General features: G+C 43.5%; 1 protein-coding gene across 5 annotated transcripts in view; it reads right to left on the bottom strand.

Annotated features, from left to right (window-relative positions):
• Positions 1–21,573, bottom strand: part of ARHGAP22 (Rho GTPase activating protein 22) — a 124,055-nt gene that overhangs the window by 3,453 nt on the left and 99,029 nt on the right. For 4 of the 5 annotated variants that reach the window (XM_088169077.1, XM_088169076.1, XM_088169078.1 and 1 more), the window contains 5 exons: positions 13,365–13,572; positions 9,962–10,094; positions 5,041–5,114; positions 3,957–4,078; positions 969–1,872 (listed from right to left, as the gene is read on the bottom strand). In XM_088169077.1, the coding sequence (XP_088025203.1) occupies positions 969–1,872; positions 3,957–4,078; positions 5,041–5,114; positions 9,962–10,094; positions 13,365–13,572 (1,441 nt within the window). Of the gene's footprint in view, positions 1–968; positions 1,873–3,956; positions 4,079–5,040; positions 5,115–9,961; positions 10,095–13,364; positions 13,573–19,150; positions 19,368–21,573 lie in introns of those variants that run through there. The other variant, XM_088169080.1, reaches the window with a different exon arrangement.

Raw genomic sequence — 21,573 nt, forward strand, 5'->3', positions numbered from 1 at the left:
GCTGCATAGCAGCATGTATTATAATATGGTGTGCAATTTTGCTCATGGCTGTATATTAAAATATATCTAATTCCTTTAAGCATCAATATTTCATGTGCCTATTTCCCTGAATGCTTTCCTAAAAGTCTTTCTACAATCACATACACTCATAAAACCTAATATACTCACACAAATGAATGACTCCCTTGTTATTAATACTTTCTACTTCTTACAGCCCCAGCCCTAGACACAGCTCTCCTAAAAACAGAAAAGAATTTTTCTGAGCTCAGATGGAAAGTACAGCAGCAGCAGTTGTGCAAGGACACATCAGCTGGCAAATGACACAGTTGACACTGCTCCTCCAAGCTAGGCTGCCCATCAGCCAAGGACCACTCTCTACATCAGAAACCAAAAGTGAGGTTTCTAGAAGTTCAATACAAAAGGGCAGCTGAAAACATTACAGCTGAGATGCAGTCCCAATCCCACCACCCCAAAAAAAAAACTGTGGAAAATAGTCAAGCACAAATTCCTCAAGAATGTTGCTGTTGGGAAAAGAACAGGAAGCCCTCAGTTTAGGCTGATCTGGTACCAATATCAGCACTTGCACAGCTCATCCTTGTTGAGGCCTGATCATCCTGGGTCCCAATTCCTCCCTACACAATGTTTGCTTTGCTATTTTCTGAGGACACTAAGGGCAGACTTTGACATTACTTGTGCAGTTCTCATTTACAGTGAAAACACAGAATATGAAGTACTGGATTCCCCTGTGTCATAGAAATTCCCCTGTGTTTTCTTTTTGATGCTCTTTTAAATCAGAGAAAAAAAAGTTGAATTCAGAGAGTAGCAAGGAAAAAGCAGAACCAAATCTGCTGTCACCCAACCCCAAACTTCAGGGCTGAGAACCTGATCGTTTTGGTAGCCCACGCCCATGTTCAGACAGGGAGAATGTTGACAGATTACTTCCTTGTGCCCCCTGCAGATGACGTTACCTTTTGATACTAGTCTCATACTCAGTCCTCTGTTTGCTCAGTTCTGTCTTTAGCTCCACCACCAAGCTCTGTAAGGCCCTGGAGCACTGGGCAGAGTCTCGGGAAGCTGCAGCTGGGTCACTCTGTTCACTGCTGCTGCTGCTGCAGGCTTCAAACCTGTCCATGCTGTTCTCCAGATCTGCTGTCTTGACCTCGCTCTGGGACAGCGAGCCCTGAGTCACCCACTCGGTTTTTAGGGAGCTTAAAGTAGAAGAGTCACTGGCCCGGCAGGCTGGGCAGCTGCTCACCGAGTCCATCACAGAGATCTCACAGGATGATGTAGACCAGGTGGTGCTGGCCATGCTGTGTGTGCTGAGGGACAGGCTGGATGAAGGGACATTGTCATAAGTGGAGAGTCTCTGGGAGGAGCACGAGTCCTTCACTCGCTCCCCAGAGGCGGTCCGGCGATGGCCCCGGAGGGAGTACAGGCCGTTCATCAGCCAGTTCCCGCTGGACGAGAGGTTGGGGATATCTAAGGACGAGCTGCCCAGCTTTGGACTCACAGACCGTGCTCCCTGCTGGCGGAAGGAATATTTCCATGGAGGCAAAGTCTGCACTCTTTTACTGGGGCTCGTGGCAGGCTGAGTCGATTTGCCACTGTGCTCTGGAGGAGTGATTTTCACTGCAGGTCCTGGAGTGGCCTCGAGAGCCACAGCGCTGGCAGAAGGCAAATCAGCAGGGCTGGCAGCGCTGTTGTGTGACCTGCTGTCCTCGCCGTCCTCCTCGGAGATCCACTCGACAGTGCTGCGCTGGCGCATGGGCCTGATCTCCAGCTGGCTCCCCGGCACCTCGGCCTGGGGAACAGCGAAGATCCGCCCCTGCTCACTTATCAGCACCGTCATCAGGTGCTGAACCAGCGAGGTGCCTGTGGATGGAACACAAAGGCAAGCAGGTGAGCAGACATGCAGGACCTCTGCACTCACCCCAGCCTCTGTGCATGACTAGGTTGCACCCAGTTTCTTGGTCTGAACAGGCCCAGAGCTACTGCTTATAGAAAAACCACAAATTTCAGCTCAGGTCTTCTGCTGCACTCAGTGTTGAGAGAAACTTGCAGGAAGTATGACATCTGCATTATACATGCACTTGCAGAGGGTGTACAGCAAGTGGAGAAAATGCTCACAATTATTTAAATCCACAGAAATGTGCTGCCTCTGTTTTCCAGGAGTGGAGCAGACCATTATGAACTAATAGAGAACACCACTTACCAAACCTAATACAAAGCACTTCCTACAAAAGAGGAAAACCTTTAGAAGGGTGAATAAGCAATTCTATTTTTAAGTATTGCCTCAAATAGAGAATAAGGCAAACATACTCAGGGTCAAGGCAAGAGCCTTATTTTATTGATGAGTTTTTGACCTAATAGCAATATGTACTGAGCTCACCTACCCACTTCTATTTTGTGTCTGTGAATACAGAAAGAGAACTACATGTCTTGAAGATAAGGGCATTCCTAACAATTTAGCTGTCAAACATTGGTTATTTCTATTTGAAACGCCTGGTTTAAATTGAAGAGAGACACAATTAGAGTGCATTTTGTTAAGATCTCATTATCAGTTTATTTCAGAGATTCAAATTACCCTGAAGCTAAAAAAAATGGAGTCTTTTCACTTCTATGTTACTTTTATCTAACCAACCTCAACTAAGTTCTCAACTAAAATAAAGCATTGCCAATCCTGTTATGAGTAAAATGATTAAGTCTAAAAATCCAGCCTACATATCCCAATTTTTCTACACTTCAGATCTGTGGCAATATAGAATTCCAGGTCAGATCACTGTATTGTTTTTATACGATGATTAGGAGAGACCCAGCACCTGCATGTGTGCACCTATACACAGTACAGGCACCTCTGCCATCGGATGGGCAGCAGAATGAAATGCCTGAGGTGATCTGAACCCAGACTTGTCCCCTGTGCCAGCTGAGCAGAGGGCACGCCGCTGGCCCGGTGGCCACTAGGGGAAGTCCCAGCATCACACACAGGCTGATTTCAGCTGTCACCACCTCCAGCACTGAATAACAAGCACTGCTCCCACACTCCCTTCTCCTCCCCGATTTTTATACCTTCCACATCTCCAGGGGAAGGAATCAAATTTACCCTTAATAATATGGTCCACATCTCTGTGGTAGGCTTCGAGTCCCTGAACTGCTGTAATACCTCAGGTCATGCACTGAAGTTGTCCTGTTGCCTTACAGTGAGTTGCCATCGTGGGGGACACATCTGCACATCACCTGTGAAGAGCTAAAGGCACTGCTGCTGCTAAGGCATGACAATAGTGGCCTTCTGTGAAGGATTTGCATCACACAAAATGCCATGTCAGCTGTTCCCGACAGCTAGAGAGCAGAACCAGAGCTAGGTTCGTGCATCCTGGGCACAGCATCTCCATCTGTGCCTAATTAATTCATCAATTCTTTTTGCAGGCTTTCCAAAATCCTACAAAACTTTATGCAAAAACCTCACTAAAACTTGCACCACAGTAGTTGTGTTTCAATGCAATCTAGGAGACGAACCATATCCCAGCCCTAATGTCAGCCTGCTTGATTCATATGGAAGCAAATAATTTTAAAGCTTCAGATTTTTTACATCCAAAATTAACTGATTTTCAACTATTTTCTTTTTGATTCTGTGAAGTTTTGATCCATACAGTCTCCTTAGAAGACAACACTTCTAAGACACTTCTACTTATAGCCACTGTGGCATAGCCATAATTACAGTCCTCTCCTCATGGCCTGGATGTTCTCTACAGGGAGCTGTGTAACTGCTGAAATGCACCAACACTAAATGATTGCAGTTTGGTACTTAAGCACAGTCATGAAAAAACAGCTGAGCTTTCATTTTAGCAGTAGGTTCAAAAGGAGTTTCAAGGGCACGGAGGCGTCTCCCCAGGAATGTATGGCTTTCAATTAAAACACAAAACACAGCTGCTGTGCCATCCCCCCAGAACAGCACCTACCTTCCATCATGGTCACTGGATCCTCCATTTTGGGCCGCAGTATGTTTGGTCCAAATACTGTAGCCAGGTTCTGGACACTCATCTTGTTAATGCTGGAGTGAGCCTGAACTTCGTCAAGGAACCTTGAAAAGCCCCCCAGAAAAATGAAAGGATGAGGGAATTCATAAGTCACTTCTCAGACTATAAGCATTCAGTTTTGTCCTGTTTTCATACAACCCTGACACCTGAAATGATTTGAGGAATTACTGTAGTTTAGATATTCAGTATAACCCCAGATCCCTCCTCGTGGGTCTCCTATGAACCAGAGAAGGCAGGATGTTTTCTGCCAGAAGTACCCACCTAGCAGGGACCCAGTCATCTACTGGATCTGAAAGGACAGATTTTTGCATTTTTACAGGAATTCTCAAATTATATGGATTGACTTTGGTGAATTTTCACTTACATAACAGCAGTAATAAGTCATCCTTGTCCGAGAACTAGCAGCCTGTGGAAAGAGCTTTGTGGCTTGGCTTGAATCTAACAAAATACAGATCACAGAATCATAGAATGGTTGGAGTTGGAAGTAGCCTTTAAAATTCAACTCTTTCCAATCCCCAGATAGAGAGGGAGCCCAAAAACTGGGAAAATCAGCAGAGATGAAAGGAGACAAGACTGTGGGGTCCCTGGTAATCCAAGAGGAAGCCACTACTAACCCCACTTCCAAACCAGAGAAAATGCCAGACTGGCTATTCTGACTGCATCTGCTACTCAGGTTCTGTCATAAACCTTCCAAGTGTGCAGTATCTGGAAGAAGTGTCTATCTTTAGTGATGTGTAGGTGATTCTGAAATAAACAATATAATGTATTAGTATCATTCATGCCTGCTGCCAAGGCTGCAGGTGGCAGCAATTTGCTTGGCTGATCCTCCTGGATAAACCAAGAGTTTCCTTCAGGCAGGCTGCATTCACCTCTATGTTTTTTAGAGGAGTTGTAACTTATACTTAAGTGGTTTTTGAATATTCATACTTTCAGAGTATATTATTTACATATAAGACAGCCTCACAAAACTTAGAGACTTTTCCAAGTGTTAATTAATTTCACTTACTTGCATATGTATTTGAGGAGGTTGTAGTTGGCTTGGGGCAAATTCTTCACCTGTTTGACCAGCTCCTGAGTACCCTGAGGGACAGGAAAAACAAGAAGCAGAGCTATTAATGTAAATGCTACAAAGCAGACGTGACTTTCCTTCAGGACTACGAAGTCCTCTTTCCACAGCCAAATGCTGAACAACAGATGATAGATAACACAGAGGCTTTAGAAGAGGTGTCATCCAGTTATGCCTTACCAAATCCAATGTCCAGAACTTAATTCAATTCTCAGTGGAAATCCTCCTGTAAACTTTAATGGTTGATATAAAAGCCTTCATTTAGTGAGGCCTGCCAGCCTTTAAACTGCCCACTGGCATTAGTATCAGTGTACCAGCAGATGTGCCTTTGCCTGTTTGAACTTGGAGGCACTGAGTGTGAAGCCTTAAGTTTTAGCTTTCATATTTTCCAGTTTCTGTATTGCATTAATATGTAACTCTGAACTTCATATAAAGTGTTAGCAAAATCTCTTCACAGTTTAGTCAGACAAAACAATCCTTTTCCAGCCCGAGAACCAAGAACACCATTGCAGCCTCAGGCCCAGAAAGTTCAAACAGCAGCAAATTGAGGAGAGCAGTCTGGGAGGATGGGACTGCAGAACCTGGAGCTGTAATTGGACAATTAACCCCAATATGTAAATGGACCAAAACTTATAAAAGTGTGGAAACTTGTGAGCAGGTGTCCATCTTGGGCAGAGCCCCAGCCAGGCTCTTGTACTGCCCAAGGTGCATCCTTTGAAGGCCTTTTAATAAATACTTACTTTATTCCTTTAACTCTGTCTAGCCTCTGTTCTAAGTCAGCCTCTCAAGACATCAAGTGCAGTATAAATACATTGCAGTAATGCTCAGTTGAGCAGAGGAAAGCTTTTTCTTAAAAAAGCTAAATGAGTCCAAGTCAACTACCTCCTTTTTAATGACATTCTTTCATTTGCAGTCATTCTGACCTGGAACATACTTCCTGACAAAATTTCTGTCTTTACATTAAAATGTAAGATGACACATCAGCTGCAGGACTGACTTAAACCCCTGAAGCTACTTAAATCATCTAATGAAAACCTCTGACTCAGGAGGCTATTGTCCTGCCACAATCCCAAATACGGTTTAATTGCTCCTGTCAATGCTGCTGTTGCCCTGGAAATTTTCTTATTTCTGGAGACAACTAAACCTTTTGTGGAAAAACAGATACCAAAGCACCTTTTAGCTGCTAACTAACGATGGAGAAATTCCAGATGAAAATGATTCAAAAAAAGGGCAGCTGAACATTCATTTCAAACTCTCCTTGAATTTTTAAGGACTGTTAGGAAGGGAATCCTGTTGGCCAAACTCCTGCATCATAGTCCTGATTTCTCCAGTCCAGACAAGTCAGAAAGATCTGTAGAGCAGTACTTATTCCTGCTTTCCTCATTATTACTTAAATATACAGGAACTTTTTTATTCTGTACATCCCAGCACAAAAAAAAAAAAGCCCTCTAATAAAAACCCAGAATTTAAAATTCTTAAAAGTGGTAACCACTTCATAATTCCTTACCTTAAACACTATGCTGGTTTAATGGTGACAGCCATTAAAAGGCCGGTCTCTTCTGAAAATTCCAATCCTCTTTTTTAAACTTCTAAACATTTTTCCATCAAGGACAGCTGCTACTGATGTGAAGGCTAAGGTCAGTTGTTCAGGTCAACCAACTTTCAAGTGACAAGTTTGAACCAGAACTAGGTGACCTCACAGACCTAATTCCCTCTTGAATTTTGCTCTGTAACCCAATTTATTTCAAATAGGGAAATCAGGATGGTATTTGGATGTATTTCAAGTGCTCTGAATTAAAATGCCATTGGTTCCACTGGATGTAAGAGAAAACTTTGGAACAGAAACATGACCTAAAGGTGAAAGATGCTACCTGAAATAAGAAAGAGTTCTAAAAATTTATAATCCATGCTTTGTCACAAGGAATCTCAGGCACAGTATTACACAGAGAGTATCTTTATATTCATCGAAGTACAAAACACCTGATAGGTAAAAAAAAGCTCTCCCTCCTACTGCAGCATTTATCAGCTCTGCCAGATTTGTCCTTACCAAGGCCTGGCCAACAGAAGGCAGAGGCTCAGCCTAGGAACACCACAGAGGAAAACACCAGCTTGAAACCCCTGTAGTAACAAACAGCACTGATCATTCCCAGTGGCTGCAGCCCAGCAAGCAACAGAAGCACTGTACTGTTATTTATCATGGGATTTTGCAGAAATAACTCTTACCTCCTTGAAAATGCTGCTTTCCAATGAATGATCTCAAACCCAAGGATTTTGCAATGTATGTAACAGATCATCACCAATTCAGAGCTTCCAGTTTGGCTGGAAAACTAGCAACACTTTAGATGTTCATAAAAAATTCAGATGCCTCTTCAAAAAACACTTGAAGCTTTGTATTCAATCCACTGGACTGCTGTGTGCATCTTTAGAGTACAGGTAGCAATAAAGGCTAAAATATCACCATATCTAGGCACCTCAGACTCAAATGAGTTTTTAGGCTTTTGAAGATCTCTCTTGCTCTAAATTTTCAAACCCTCCTCCCACTCAGGTTGGGATCAGAATCAAATCTTTTATAATGCTGTAGTCCTGCTGAAATACCTAAGGCACCACCTAAAGTCTCTGTTATGACCCCATTTGCATTCAAACACCAAAGGTCAGCTGAGGGCAGAATGAAGATGAAAAGCAATTTGAATAAAAACTTAGGACAGTACTGGAGGTAGCCAGTTTAATAATCACCACAATAATTCCTATCCATGGTCACAGTGCAGCAATATGAGGTGCCAACATTTTTATCCAAAAGGCTATTTTGCTGTAAGCAATTCTGGTTTTTTGAGTGTGAGGTGAGGGTGGCCATACAAAATGAAAGTAACATTAAGAGTCCAGAAGTCCCATTCAAAACTTTCAAGTGAAAAATTAAAGGAAGATAGCACTTAAAATTAAACCAGTACAATTCCATTTTGTTTCAAAATACTGGTACATAACAAAACATTTGATTTTTAAATTCCCTGCTTACCATTACGTGTTAAAAATCATGGTTTCAATGAAACCACGTTTCTGAGCAGGGGGATTTTCCATGTGGGAGGCGAGTCAGGCCCCACAGGCTAGGTATGACTTTGTGCTGCATTCTGCTCCACGTGCTACTGTGCACGTACAGCCTCTCCACCCCTGCTGTGTGCACTCCACCTTGCTTTCTGGAGAGGTAAACAGCCCAGGTTGAGCTTCCAGGTTTCCCTGACAAAACCAAAGTTGCTTATGTTTACAACAGCACCTTAACAAAACAAATCTGTATTTTCTAAGTGTTCATTTTGGCTGCCTAGTGCTCCCCATTGCCTTCCTAATCTGCAAAGAATTCTGCTCTACAAGTCATTTGAGTCTGACCTTGCTCACACAGATGCTGCTTCCCAAACTGCTGCAGCCTGTGCAGACAAAATCAGGCAAACAACGTAGTTAATAAGCTGAGCAGTGATGTACAATTATGTTTGCCCAATTTGGCAGTGTCTCTACTCTTGTGCAATAGTGCTTAATGGATCCAAAACTTCCCAGTCTGCACATCTTATGACCAAAATCAAACCAGCTCCACTGCCTTAGAAATGCTGCTGTTTCTTGTGAAATAACTGCTGTGGTTTCTGTAACAGAGCACCCTGCAGAGATGCCCGAGTTCACTAAGGATAAGGCAGAAAATGAGGAAATTTTGGAGGGAACAGACACACACCTCTACCTACTAAAATACAAAATTAGTGCATGGGCACTCTGGTGTGGCTGTGTCCAGAATGCAAGTACATATCCACGTGTGGTAACATGCTGTGTCATGCAAGAAATTTGCTTTCTCACAGTTGACTAGAGGTTACATTATTTGAGTGTTATTTGCCTTTTAACCATAAAAAACTTATATTGCCACATATGATGCATTTGATGCATGCAAACAAGCATCTTCCTGTGGGCATCATCAAGGGCAATCTCCACAGACCCTTCTGCCACTTGACCTGAAAGTGAACCCCAGACCCGCAGTGAGGAAGAGTCTTTACAAATCCTGCCAGAAACAAAGACAAGACCACACACAGAAAAGGGACAGAACTGTGGACCACAACTTACAAGCCCTCAGGCCTTTGCTTCTTTAGCAAAGACACAAGTAACAGCCCTTGCACTTAAACTTCTGTTCTAGAAGGTGGCACCCACATCAGACCAGATCTAACGTGCCTTTGCAATCTGCAAAGGGCTAAAGGAGCACCACAATACGGATGAAACAGATCAATCAAACATATTGTAAATTATCCTGTTCCATGACTGCCACAGACTTGGCAGTTTTTTGTCAGCCCTTTTCCTTGCCTGGAAACCAAAGAGAAGAACATAATAAGAAGGTTCTGGCAAAGTATACATAGCATTATTTCCCCCCCATTCTGGGATAATATCATAGTCTGCCTTCTCATAGTGCCTTTCCTCTAAGAAAGACAAGGATCATTGCACTGATCAATGCCTTATCCACCAAAATCTTTGGGGAGGAGAATATACTGTTCTGAAAAAATAAATGGAAAACACAAAGGGAGTGACTCCATACAACTTATTAGTGAGTAAACAGCTGGAAAAGGAACCCAGGTTTCCTCCTACCTTGCATCTCTTGCCAATTATGCTACACAAGAGCTTTGCACAGAAGAAAGAAGCACCAGGCTACAAGACTGACTTTTTTTCTTTTTTAAAGCAAGAGCCTGTGATAACAGCACCCAATTCACAGCTTCAGGAAAATTCAGGGAAAGGTTCCCAAGGACTTCACTGATTTAAATCAATTTTGAAGAGATGAGGAAAAAACCTGTACTACATAGATTCTTGGGAACATTCTCTGAGGAGGCAGATTAGAAGGATCACTGACCTCTCCCTCATCTTTTGAGAGTAGCTGTCCACAAGAAAGAAAGTCTTCGTATTTGGCAAAGGGGATGACAGGCTCTGGCAGCTCTCGAAGGTAAAGCTTCAGGAGGGACGCCACAGTGTGAACATCTGTGTTGCTGCAACAGAGAAGAGGGAAGGAAATTTAGAAACCCACACTACCTCAAAGCTTGATGCCTTTTGTTGGGGGTGCATCAAGGTCCCTCTCAGGGACAGGGACAAAGCAGGCCCATGGAAAGAAGCTCTTCTGCCAGTCATTGGTACTAGGCAGGAAGGTCTGCTTGGGAACAAGAGAAATCTCCATTCTGTCAAGACAGAAATGCATCTCGGGTAACACAGGCAGTGGAAGGGATATGCCCATGATACTGCCTAAGGCACGGTGACACTGTGGTCCCTCTGCCTGTGTGGACCAGGAATGTGGGGAATAGTGCAGGCAAGTGCACAGTGATCACACAGCATTGACAGCAGAGCTCTGCATCCCTATTCCATGGCACATAACCTCTGAGCCTCTCACTGATCCTTCCTGATACTCTCCCCAGCCAGGACACACATACAGCTGATGGGCTGGGCTCCCACGTGCCCTGGTCACTCATTCAGAAAAAATAGAGGAAGCTGTATTTCCTCCAGGTCTTCTATTGCCCTTTGGTATGGCTGTCTGGCTTGTGGTATCTGGAATTTCCTAGCCCACCTGTTATGATAGGATATCAGTTTTTATTTTCTCTCCCAATCCAGGAACTTCTTTTTTCCTCTTCTTTCTCCTTTGCTTCAAAGCTGGGGTTGAGGTGTCAGATCTCATGATGAAGATGAACCCTTTCCAGTTACCCAGCTTCTGGTGCATGGTGATATCTCTCCCTCATTCCCATTTTCCAGTCATACAACATTGTTAATCATTGCAGATGACCTCCTCAAAGGTTTTGACTGTTGGAAGTCTAAAGAGATTCTGTCACTAGCTCCTCCCTACCCATTATTGCTCTGACAGTCTAAAGAATTCTGAGAAAAATGTATCAGTGAACATTGGCAAGAGAGTTTCAAATCCTCTCTTCTCTACAAAAGCTGAATCTCTTCTACTTAGTATGTTTCTTGTTTTGGAACACACAGCTAAAACAAAACTGGAAAAGCTACAACAGGAAACTGTCAGCAGATACCACTTTTTCCTAATCCTGCTAATGCTATTCCTATTAAACAGCTCTATCATATTTGAGAAAATCACAGTTTCACACAGTGGTTTTCTTCAGTTGATTATAGTGTTTTACAAATGAGATAAGTACCCTTATTCTTTTTCATCCTTTAGTGTGGAGTTTCAGGCATGGATGGTGGATCTGACTATCACTGAGAAGCAGAGCCCAGAACAGAGCTTCTAGGCCACTGGCTGCACAAACTGTTTCACCCACATGAAATACAGCCAGACTTTCAGTGGCATGAAACAGGAGCAGACTGCTATAGGTGCTTCCAAAACAGCAACACCTGGTCTTTCATTAAAACATTAGAAAAGAAAGCCTGTAAAAATAAGTATTTTAATTATCAGTCATCATAAAGGTTTGATACACCATGGGGCAGGCAGGCTATAAGCACCTGGGATATCACTGTAGTTACAAAAGATGTCTAAAAGCACTGACTGCAGCTGGGAAATAAGAAAGGATATTCCTTTCACTGCACCTGATTTGGAAAGAAACATAAGGATTTCACATTTCTGCTGCCAAGGTATCCCAGCCATTCAGAGATAAGTTGTAGTTACACATGGAGAAAATTATGGCTGCCAGGAGGAAAAGCATTTCATCTAGCCAGAGTGGAACTGCCTCTCCCTTACTGCTGTCTGTGACTATAAATACATAAGACTTCCAATCCAAACCATTATACAATTTGCTTTAAAAATGCTGGGTAGAGGTTTGTTTTATCTACATAATAATGAAGTTAGATAAAGCTAAAGTGAAACATGAAGTTGAAACTTTCACTCCTAATTCATTCCTTCCATAGATACTCCTGTTCCAGAGTATAAGCACTGAATTAAGAAAATTCTAATTCTGAACTAGAACACCCAGACATTCAATTAAAAATGCAAAATAAAAATTCAATTTTAAAAACCCAAATCTTTTGTTTAAGAAAAGATTAACTGAGACAATTTGATGATTTCAAACTTATTTTTTTCATGAAAATATTTCTAAATGTTTGACACTTCCATTTAGGGAGCAAATAGTGTTTGTGGTTAGGAATCAAAGGAAGGAGGATGGGTGGTCTGGGAAGCTGAGGGAAGGGAAGAATTAGAAGAATGTTCCAAATAAACTCTGAAGATACACTTCCCAAGATGAGACCAAACACTGTTTCTGCCCACGCAGGAGAGAGTGCTAGCTCTTCCCACAGTGGTGGGCAGGGAAGGTTTTGGCAATGTTGAGACTGGATGCAGGTCCAGGGGAAGCAATCCCCCAAGGTTACTGTCTTGGTAATACACCAGATGCCACCAGCACCACCTTGAAAAATGGGGCTAGTGAGTTCCAGCAAGAAATAGTGCCAGGCCTCCAAGACAAGATCCCAGATCTGATCTCATTTATGGACCTGTGACAGAGATCAGACCAGATCTACACAACGCCCTTGGATCCAAATATCCCTGAAGTTCAAGGCCCCTGTTAGGGTCAAGCCCTATTTCACAAAGGGCTATTAAGCTTTGCACAATGCTGACCTTCACTCCAGGCAGGATGTACATGTGACAGAGTGGATGAAATGCCAGTTACAGGGTAAGGACAGTGTTTGGCTGGAAGGGCCTTGACAGCATCCACTTTTCTGATCATCTGACTGCCTGAGGGCCAATGTAGAGACAGCACAGCTGAGAGCTGCCCTTTCCCTTGCTGCCCTTGGATGGAGTGCTCAGAGACAGGGCTGACACTCTTCCCATGGGAACCGATGTTAAGCTGAGAATCTACAAAACAGCTGCTGGCATAACAGCCAGGTAAAATACGTCAGATGGTGGTGACTATCCTGAAACCTGGTGACAAAAGAAGAGTCAAGATATTGCTCCAGGCAGATCTGCTGGGAGAATGCAACACCTGAAAGAAGTACATCACTTAGCTCACCTCTGTCATACCCATTTCTGTGATGGGATCCCACCAACTGCTCTGTTTGCTGCACCCAAATCTAGCAATGCTTTTCATTCAATATGTGCTTAACCTGAAACACTAGAGGAGCCCCACACAGACCAATGAGCTCTGCTCCTCCACTGAGCTGAATAAAGGCCTCCACACCCACCACCATGCAGAAGAAAGCTCCATCAGTGCTTTCAACAGAGAGAATGATGGTGTGGAAGGAACATGTAAGCTAGGATTACCACTGCATGGATGTTCCTGGCAGATTTTACATATCACACATACACCAGCCTGAATTTGGTGATGCCAACTCACCTGTCAAAAAGGGGTTTCTCTCCACAATCAAAAGAATCCTGCAGATCTTTGACAAGGTTGGCTTGTCCAGGCATCCGAAAGAGCCCCTCCTCTGTAAGGCCTCGCTCCCGAATGAAATCCACGCACTGTTCCACCAGCAGTGGGGCCAGGCGCTGGCCATACTTCCTCTCGTACTGCACTGTGTCCTCCAAGCGCTGTCCAAAGATCCCTGACAGCAGAGAGCAAGAGAGACATCTGGGTGTCAGCTTAAACTCTTCCTGAGCTGGTGCTCGGGGCACACAAGGAGAGAAGTTTTCACATGGAGGGGGGCAGCCTTTGTGAAGGTCCAGTTTCTAACAGACTCTGAAGAATAAAGCTATTTTAAAAAACAAGAATTACATGGTGATTTTTTTTTTTCTGCTTAACAGTGCTTCAAACTATCCTCTGCCCTAAGCTGGTTTATATCTCATACCCATGGAAGGTGGGCTTAAGGTTATGTTTATGGTTATCCACAACTGTGCTGGGTTTAGATTAAGTAATTATACTTCCATTGCATCTTCAGTCCCAAGAAGACCAAAACAAAGGCTACATTGACCTTATGGGACACATTTCCTTCCTGCATGCACCCACTGCTTAGGCTGTCACACAGCTGCCCTCCACTAGTTTGCAGCTGGCCAGCCCAAGAAGCAGCAATCCCACTAGGAGGGAACTGCTAACACAGCAGAGTACAGCTGTCAACATTAAAATTGGATATCTCACAATATCATTGGATATTGTGAGAATCTTCCACTATTATGGGAGACTCTTTCTATTTCTTTTCCTTTAATTGAACTTGCTGAATGAAAATTAAAAAGAAAACAACAAATAAAACCCAAAACAAACAACAACACAAAAAAACCCCCAAAGAAACTCCCAAAAAAACAGTAAAATTAATACAAAATCCATTGCCCTTCCTACTAAGAAGTGTATGCTGTTATTTCTTGCATTTTGAAAATATCAGAAGCACCATATTCTGTAAAATCAGACTGGCCTAGGTTAATTCCTTAGACAGATAGACTGTAGACATATACCATAAAGTCTGAAGCACTGTCTGTTTCTTTGGGGAGTATGGAGTTCCTGGCCAGTACCAGCTGCTGAATGCCACTTCTGGCATCAGATCTTTTGGCAACACAGAAGGGGCTCAGGCTGTAAGAGCCAGAGGTCTTAGTTTCATCCCTACCACTAGAGACTGCTCCATCTGAAAGGACTGCCACTGAGCTGACTTCTGAAACTTTAATTCTAGCACCCTACAATGTTTGGTGGAGTAAGGGAAGATAGTACCCAAGTTAATCACGTTTTTGCAATAAAAATTCAGTAAGTTAGGGAATCCCAGAATCTACACCCAGAATTTCAGAATCTACTCTCAGAATTTCAGATGACACCAGACCAGAGCAGGTAGGAAATTCTATTCAGAGATTTCTCAAAGCTACAATAAGATTTCTACAGATATCAAGGATCTTTAGATCATTCATTCAGCACTCAGTTAAACCTGCAGGTCTGAAAAAAGGACCAACATGCAATATTGGAGTGACACTGTTTCATACCCAAAAGCCAGAAGCAGTGTTTAATGCTTGCACATAGGTGCTCACACCAGGCCAGGGAATTTGTTCATTTCTGAAGGCTCTACTTACCTTCCCCCATTAGTGACTACATCTTCCTATTTTTTTTCCTTTTTAGTGCTACATTCATGAGAGGCTGATAAGTTCTGGTAGGACATTCCCTAATCACTGATCACTGTTCTTTATAACCATACCTGCTTTCTATATTCAGTTCAACCCTGCTGAATCCTCAGTGAAACAAAGATATCATTGTCAGTTTCAATTCATTAAACGAAAGCTACAAGAAGAATCCTGAAGTCCAGTTTCCTTTCCCTGCCTGTTATACATCAGAAAACAGAAACTTCCCTTACACCACAGCCTACACAACTGCATTACAGTATCAAAGCCGGAGGGCCATGGAAAGTCTCAAAGGAAATTCCCTCATCCTGGCAGGAGGACATGCCCTGGAGCATGGGAGTGACTTATCTTTATCACTGTATATATTGGGTTTATTGCAGAGTAAAGGTTTTACTAGTTCTTAATTCTCATCTCTTAATTTTCACTGAGTTTAGGTGCCTTTGAAGTCAGTTTCTAGGATAGGGAATCTCTTTCTGCTTTTGCATGGATTGCTTTTTAATCCCATCATGTAATCCCTGGTGTCATGATGGGGCATATCTATTTCCTTAAAATGATACATGTTGTCCACTTTTCTAGATGCAAAACATATAAATTCACAGAGGTCAGGTAGTGGCACGTGTCAGGGCAATAGCAGCCCTCTTCTATCAAACCCCTACTTGCTGAATCTGTTTTCTAATGGGTCTGTCTAGAGAAAACTCTGGGAAAGAGGTAAATGCTCTGCATTCCCCAGGCATAAAGCACATATACAATATTCTTCTATAAATTCTTGCTCAGATGTTCTACACTTAGATCAAGGACAAGGCAGTGTCAGACACACACATAAGCAAGCACACTCAGAACAACCAGATTCATAAACTCCACTGAAGAGAATCTACTTTTCCCCAGCCTTAACTGGTCTGTGCTCAGCAGCATTTCTAATACATTTCAGGTAATATCAGTCCTTGCCTTCACAGTCAACTTGGATCACAAGAGCAGTAGCTTTCTGTATCACTTTTCTGTACTACTTTCTGTACTTTCTTTTCACTACCTGTGAGTAACTTCCAGAGACAAGTGCATTACAGTCAAACAGAGACCACCAACACAGAGATTAAGAAATATGATGCTAAGGTAACAGAGATAGAAGGGTGATCTCATTTGAGACTCAGATGGAGCAGCAGATGGACCCTTCACAAACACAGCATCACCATTGCTGTGCATGGCTCCTGCACAGCCAGATGCTGGGGATCCCATCTTTCCTCCTCACACCTTGAGGTAAGTAACATTTTTCTCCTTGTTGAAAACAAGTCTTTGGAGGAAATAAAGGCACTGAAATATTCTTATACTGCAATATTCTTAACCTCCCTCCAGACCATCTCAAATAAGTAACAAGAAAAACCAGGCATGAAACCAAACATGACTGAGGAAGATGATGAACTACCTATGACAGGACGAGTGAAAGAAGCTGGCACAGGTGTGAGTTTCTTCTTGTGTGACGGCATCTGCTGAAGGGCTGTGCTAGTGAGATCACAAAGTCTGCACAAGTCATTTTTTGGTGGGAAGAGGACTCAAGCCATTGCAGGGTGAAAGGCTTCTCACAGCCCAGCTCTCTCAGCTGCCTCTCACCCTGGTTTGGCAGCCCTGCTCTGACCCAGCTCCAGTTGCAGATCTATGCCTTTTGCTCTCCCTTGAACTTGAACCCTAATTTCCCAGGGAAGCACTAGAAAGGATCACCAAACATTGTTCAGATAAAATATTTCACTCAAGCTAAGTCTTTTGCTAACTGCAACTTTCCCTTTGTTACATTTTCCAGGTACACTGCAGCTCCATGCTTTTTCTTTCTCTCTATCCTACCTTTTTTTTTGCTGAGCCATAGACAAGGGCCACCACAGATGCTGCTCAGAAGAAAGACTGCACCCAGGCCAAGCCTTTTGGCAAGAAGAGCATTGTGGTTGTTGTTAAGAGAGAAAAAGCACAGAGTTGCAGTTAGTGGGACTGGAAAGTTTGCCTTGGAGAAATTGTTCATCTGTGCAGTGGCTGCAGAACTTGTCCATGGCTTAGAAAAGGAAAAAAGTGTTAAGGTTCATAGAAAGAGCAGGCTAAGAGCTATTTGTGGAATGAGGCTGGAAAGGGACCCTCAAAGGGAAGTCTGAGATGCTGACAGTTCTAGGCTTGCAGAAATCTTTCATCTGGGCATCTGCTGGAGGACCTTGATGAAGTTCAGGAGAATTACCACTTGGGTCCCCTCAGTCACACTGGCAACAGACTTAGCAGATGTGGCTACTTCAGTCTCCCAGTGCCACATAGGGCAAACTGAGGAACCGGTGTCCTGTGGCTGTGTGTATGTGACTCTGCATCACTCATCTCATTTCTGTCAGGTCTCAGAGTTTGTAAAAGTGATGTAGTAAAATGTCCCTGAAACTCCCTGTACATGACGACATCTCTGGTTTGGACAGGGACTGCTGCCCCTGCCTGTCCAGGAGCAGCAATGTGGAGCCAGTCACACACAGCCTCATCTGCTGGCTCCTCAAGGCACAGGCCTGTTTTTAATCACTGCACCCTGCAGCTCAGACTGAACTTGGCAGAGCTTCACTCCATTTGATGATCCCGCTGGAAGACATTAAAGTCTTTTTCTTCATTCTAAAGAAGGGAAGCCAGTGACATCCAGTCACACTCCAGACAGAGTAAAGCTGGAAATAAAGCTAAAAGTTTACTAGCAACCTAAGGGTTAACTTTTCTTGTCATACCCTTATCTATAGCTAGGCCCTTTTGTTTGGTTTCAAAGCAGAAAAAAACTCCAGCATGCCTGGAACCACATCCTTAATCTCAGAAAGATTCAAGAGATACTAAAAAAATGAGCAAGCAGAGCTACAGAATTTCTTTCCTCTACTCCAACAAGCTGCCTCTGTTCTTTAAAGATTTAGGTGACTCTTTGTGGAAAAAGCAAGCCAGGAATGATGTACTGACTAAGACACAGACAGGCTCTCTGTCCTGGCCTGAACAGCTCACCCACCAGCTCCAGGCATACAAAGCCTATACATTCAGCTATGCTGTCCAGACATGCAATGGGCAGGAAAATATATGCTCTCTGCTACATTTTTCCTCATCAGAGGCTCTGCGTTCAACCAAAATAAACTAAAGGCAGAGATAAAGTCGGTTTTTGAGTAGGTTTTCTTCATACAGAGGACTAAGTACAACGCATCTGCTGAAAGTATGAAAAGTCCAGGCTCACCTACGTCAGCTGCATGTGCAGCTTATTCCACACACGTTAGAAGATGTGTGGGCAGATAATCAGGCTTACACCTGGATGCTGCTCCACAACAGCACATACACCCGCGCACGCATGCGGTGCCTCACAGACAGGCAGTTTATGGATATAAAGATTGTGTACGTGCTCACCTGCACAGGTAAGTGCCTGCTTTTACCTTCCCACTTTCATGCTTAAATTCCCATTTATCTGTCCCTCTCACACATGAAAGCACTGAGAAAAAATCACGGGCAGACATTCAGAAATGCATATGCTTCCACAGCACAAAACACACACAAATCTTTAACTTGTTTCCCCTCCCCTAGCCCACCCAAGCACAGAGTACGTGAATTACTGCAGCAGCAACAGAAAAGAGTTTCATGGTAGGAGCCATATGTACCTAAGAAAAGATAGTCCTGAACTATCTAAACAATCCAGGCAGCAAAAGAATGCAAGAATAGGGGGTAAAAAAGAAAGCCAAAGACAATTAGAAATCAGGAAAAATTGACAAGATAACTTGCTCAGAGTCACACAGATGGGTCTGCGGTACAACTTCTGACCCCATTCTCAGAAAGAACAATGTCCATATAGTAGAAGCTGTTTGCTCTCATCCACATACATCCATTTAAATATTTTGCATATATGCAAAGAGCAACACCTCTCCCCAGAACTATCTCCACATGCTAGCTTGGTATCCAGTAGTATTTTTACTCACAGACTGTGTTGTGTCCTTCCCACTCTTCCCCCTTTGTAAAGCCAGCTCTTATTTAAGATTCTTAGCCTCTGTCTAAGGCTACACTTAAATATCTGCTTTTCCTCTAGCAGAAGAAAACCACAACAAATCTAAACTCTGGAAAATCATCTCATACCTCTCGTTCTTGTGCAGCACTCCGCTACATGACAGGCGCTGAGCTTCAAGCAGAAACCAGGCAGAGTCAGACAGCAGGAGCGGCAGAGAAAGAAAGTCCTGACTTCAGGCATCAGACACATTCTGAGTCCCAGCACTGGCAGCTTTCCATGCACCCAGCGCCACAGAGCACAGAGCAGCCCATCTGCCCTGGGAGATAATCTCGGCAGCACATCTGGTCTTAGCTCCACAACTCGGCATTAATTATGACTTGTGCAGAAAGCATTTGAAATATCCAATGGGATGCAGAGCTCCCCGGCTGGCTGGAGCAGGGAAGGGGAGAGCAGAGACAGGCAGGTAGGGTCTTGCCCACCCTCGAAGCAGCCGCCAATGTAAACAGCAGCTAAGTATGGGTCACAAGTTTTAACAAAGGCATCCCCCATCGGCTCTGTAATATATTCATGCTCTAATTGCTTGTCAGATCTATTCTAGATAGCTGGAAAAGCTGAGCAACAGTTGCTGTCTGCATGCCACACTTTGGATCCTTCCTGATACAGGCAATATTACTGTGCTGCAGGCAACCTGGTGCCCTGGTCTGGCCTCCCATCTGCTTTCAAAGCACCAGAAGCAGAAACCTAGTTTTGGAAAGGAATATTTTCCCACAGTAGCCTTAGAATGCTCTGAGAGTACCTCCACAGCTCTGGGACATGTTGGAAAGTCTAACAAAGCTCAGGAAAAGTTACACTTCTTCACCTGTGCAGGCTTTTTGATGCTTACTGCCTCTGCTGTAGCTCTTTACAGAGAAGAAGCCTGAATTAAGAGCTCAGCTGAATAACTGGTAGAGGAAGGCACGACTTCTTACATGTGAACCAATACCCAGGCACTTCACTTGCAGGAAAGTATTCACCCCCCTCTGGTTCTGCTCTCAGGGTAAGAAGCATGTCATTAACAAAAACGCTTACCATGCAATGCCCTGTGCAGTTATACAGAGGTCAGGCCTCAACCCATTCACAAAATGCACTCATGTGACTGCAGATCTGCAGCAGTCACTATGCAAAACCCCTGCACCAGGCTTCTGAGTAATGTTATCACTAACAGTTAAGTTTTCTCCCTCTGAAGGAAAAAAAAAAACAAAAAAACCAACCTGTCTGCAGCTGCTCACCTACTTTGGCTGTTAAAATATCAGTGGTCATATATATAGCACATTCACCTGAACTTAGTGGCCACTCCTTGCTTAGCTACACTGTGGCCCAGTGTGAACACACCTGTGAAAGAAGACATTGATGCAGCAGACAAGTAATGAGATTCTAGCCAGTGAGACACTGTTGTCTCACAACAAACTTTTCTATATTATCTGTTTTGACCAAAAGCTCCTGAGCAAAAGAGTGTCTCTCACCATAAGTGAAGGCAGTACCAGGATCAACACCTTCAGTTCTTGAACACGGTGTGATTCTTGGAGCTGTCACATGCAGAGCCAGCAGCTGGGACTTTGATGATCCCTTCCAAATCAAAATATTCTACGACTGGCAAGATAGTAAGGTATTCCTTAGCTATTTAAGGTATGGTACTGCACAGCTAGACACCAAAAGCCCAGGCAATACACCAGACAGTATTTAAAGCATACTAAAGATTATTTAGAAAGTGATGGAAATCCTTAAACCAAAGGTACAACTGAGGTCCTGAGTATTCTTCACCCTTTTATTATCCTCTGTTCCCTTGTGGTGAGCACAGCAGGCTGCAGGCTGGGGAGAGCCTGCCCACAATGCTAACTAGGGAACAGGACAAATCTGCTTGTAAACGGCTGAGACACCACCAGAATTTCTGGCACTACTGGAATAATACCTCAAATTGTGTCACATCTGCTAATAACATCATGGAGCCTAGGACTCAGTGATTGGGATGGGAGCACAGGAGACAGCAAATGCAGACTTTTGTTCTTCCATTCACTTCTCCATTTATGTTTTCCATCTCTCAAAACACAGGAACAAGGAGGTATCCAAAGAAACAGTAAGTCATGATGTTTAATATGGATATTGTAATACCCAAAGTATAATTTACCTGTGAAATTCACAGCCTCTCTGTGCCCAAGAACACAGCGTAACTCAAAGCATGATCAGACTTCAGCAGAACTTACAATGCTATGAGATGATGAAGCTGAGGCAAACTCTTCTCTAAAGAGCAAACAGAGCCCTGGTGAGAGAATAAAGCTGAAGCACATGCATGTTCACATAAGAGCACATGCTTGTTCACATAAGCATCAGAACTAAAGCAGAAAATGGCAGCTGCTTCAGTGCTGCTCCCTGTACAAGGGAACTCTGCAGCTACAGGTGTCCTGTGACAGCAACACTGTGCTGCACACTCCACAAGTAGCACCTGTCTTCTTATATCAAATTCTCAGTCCTTTTAAAAACATGGTGTTAAAATTCATAACAGACTGGAATATGA

The sequence above is a fragment of the Sturnus vulgaris genome, chromosome 8 (genome assembly GCF_052056855.1).
Source record: "Sturnus vulgaris isolate bStuVul1 chromosome 8, bStuVul1.hap1, whole genome shotgun sequence".
NCBI classification, from domain to species: Eukaryota; Metazoa; Chordata; class Aves; order Passeriformes; family Sturnidae; genus Sturnus; species Sturnus vulgaris.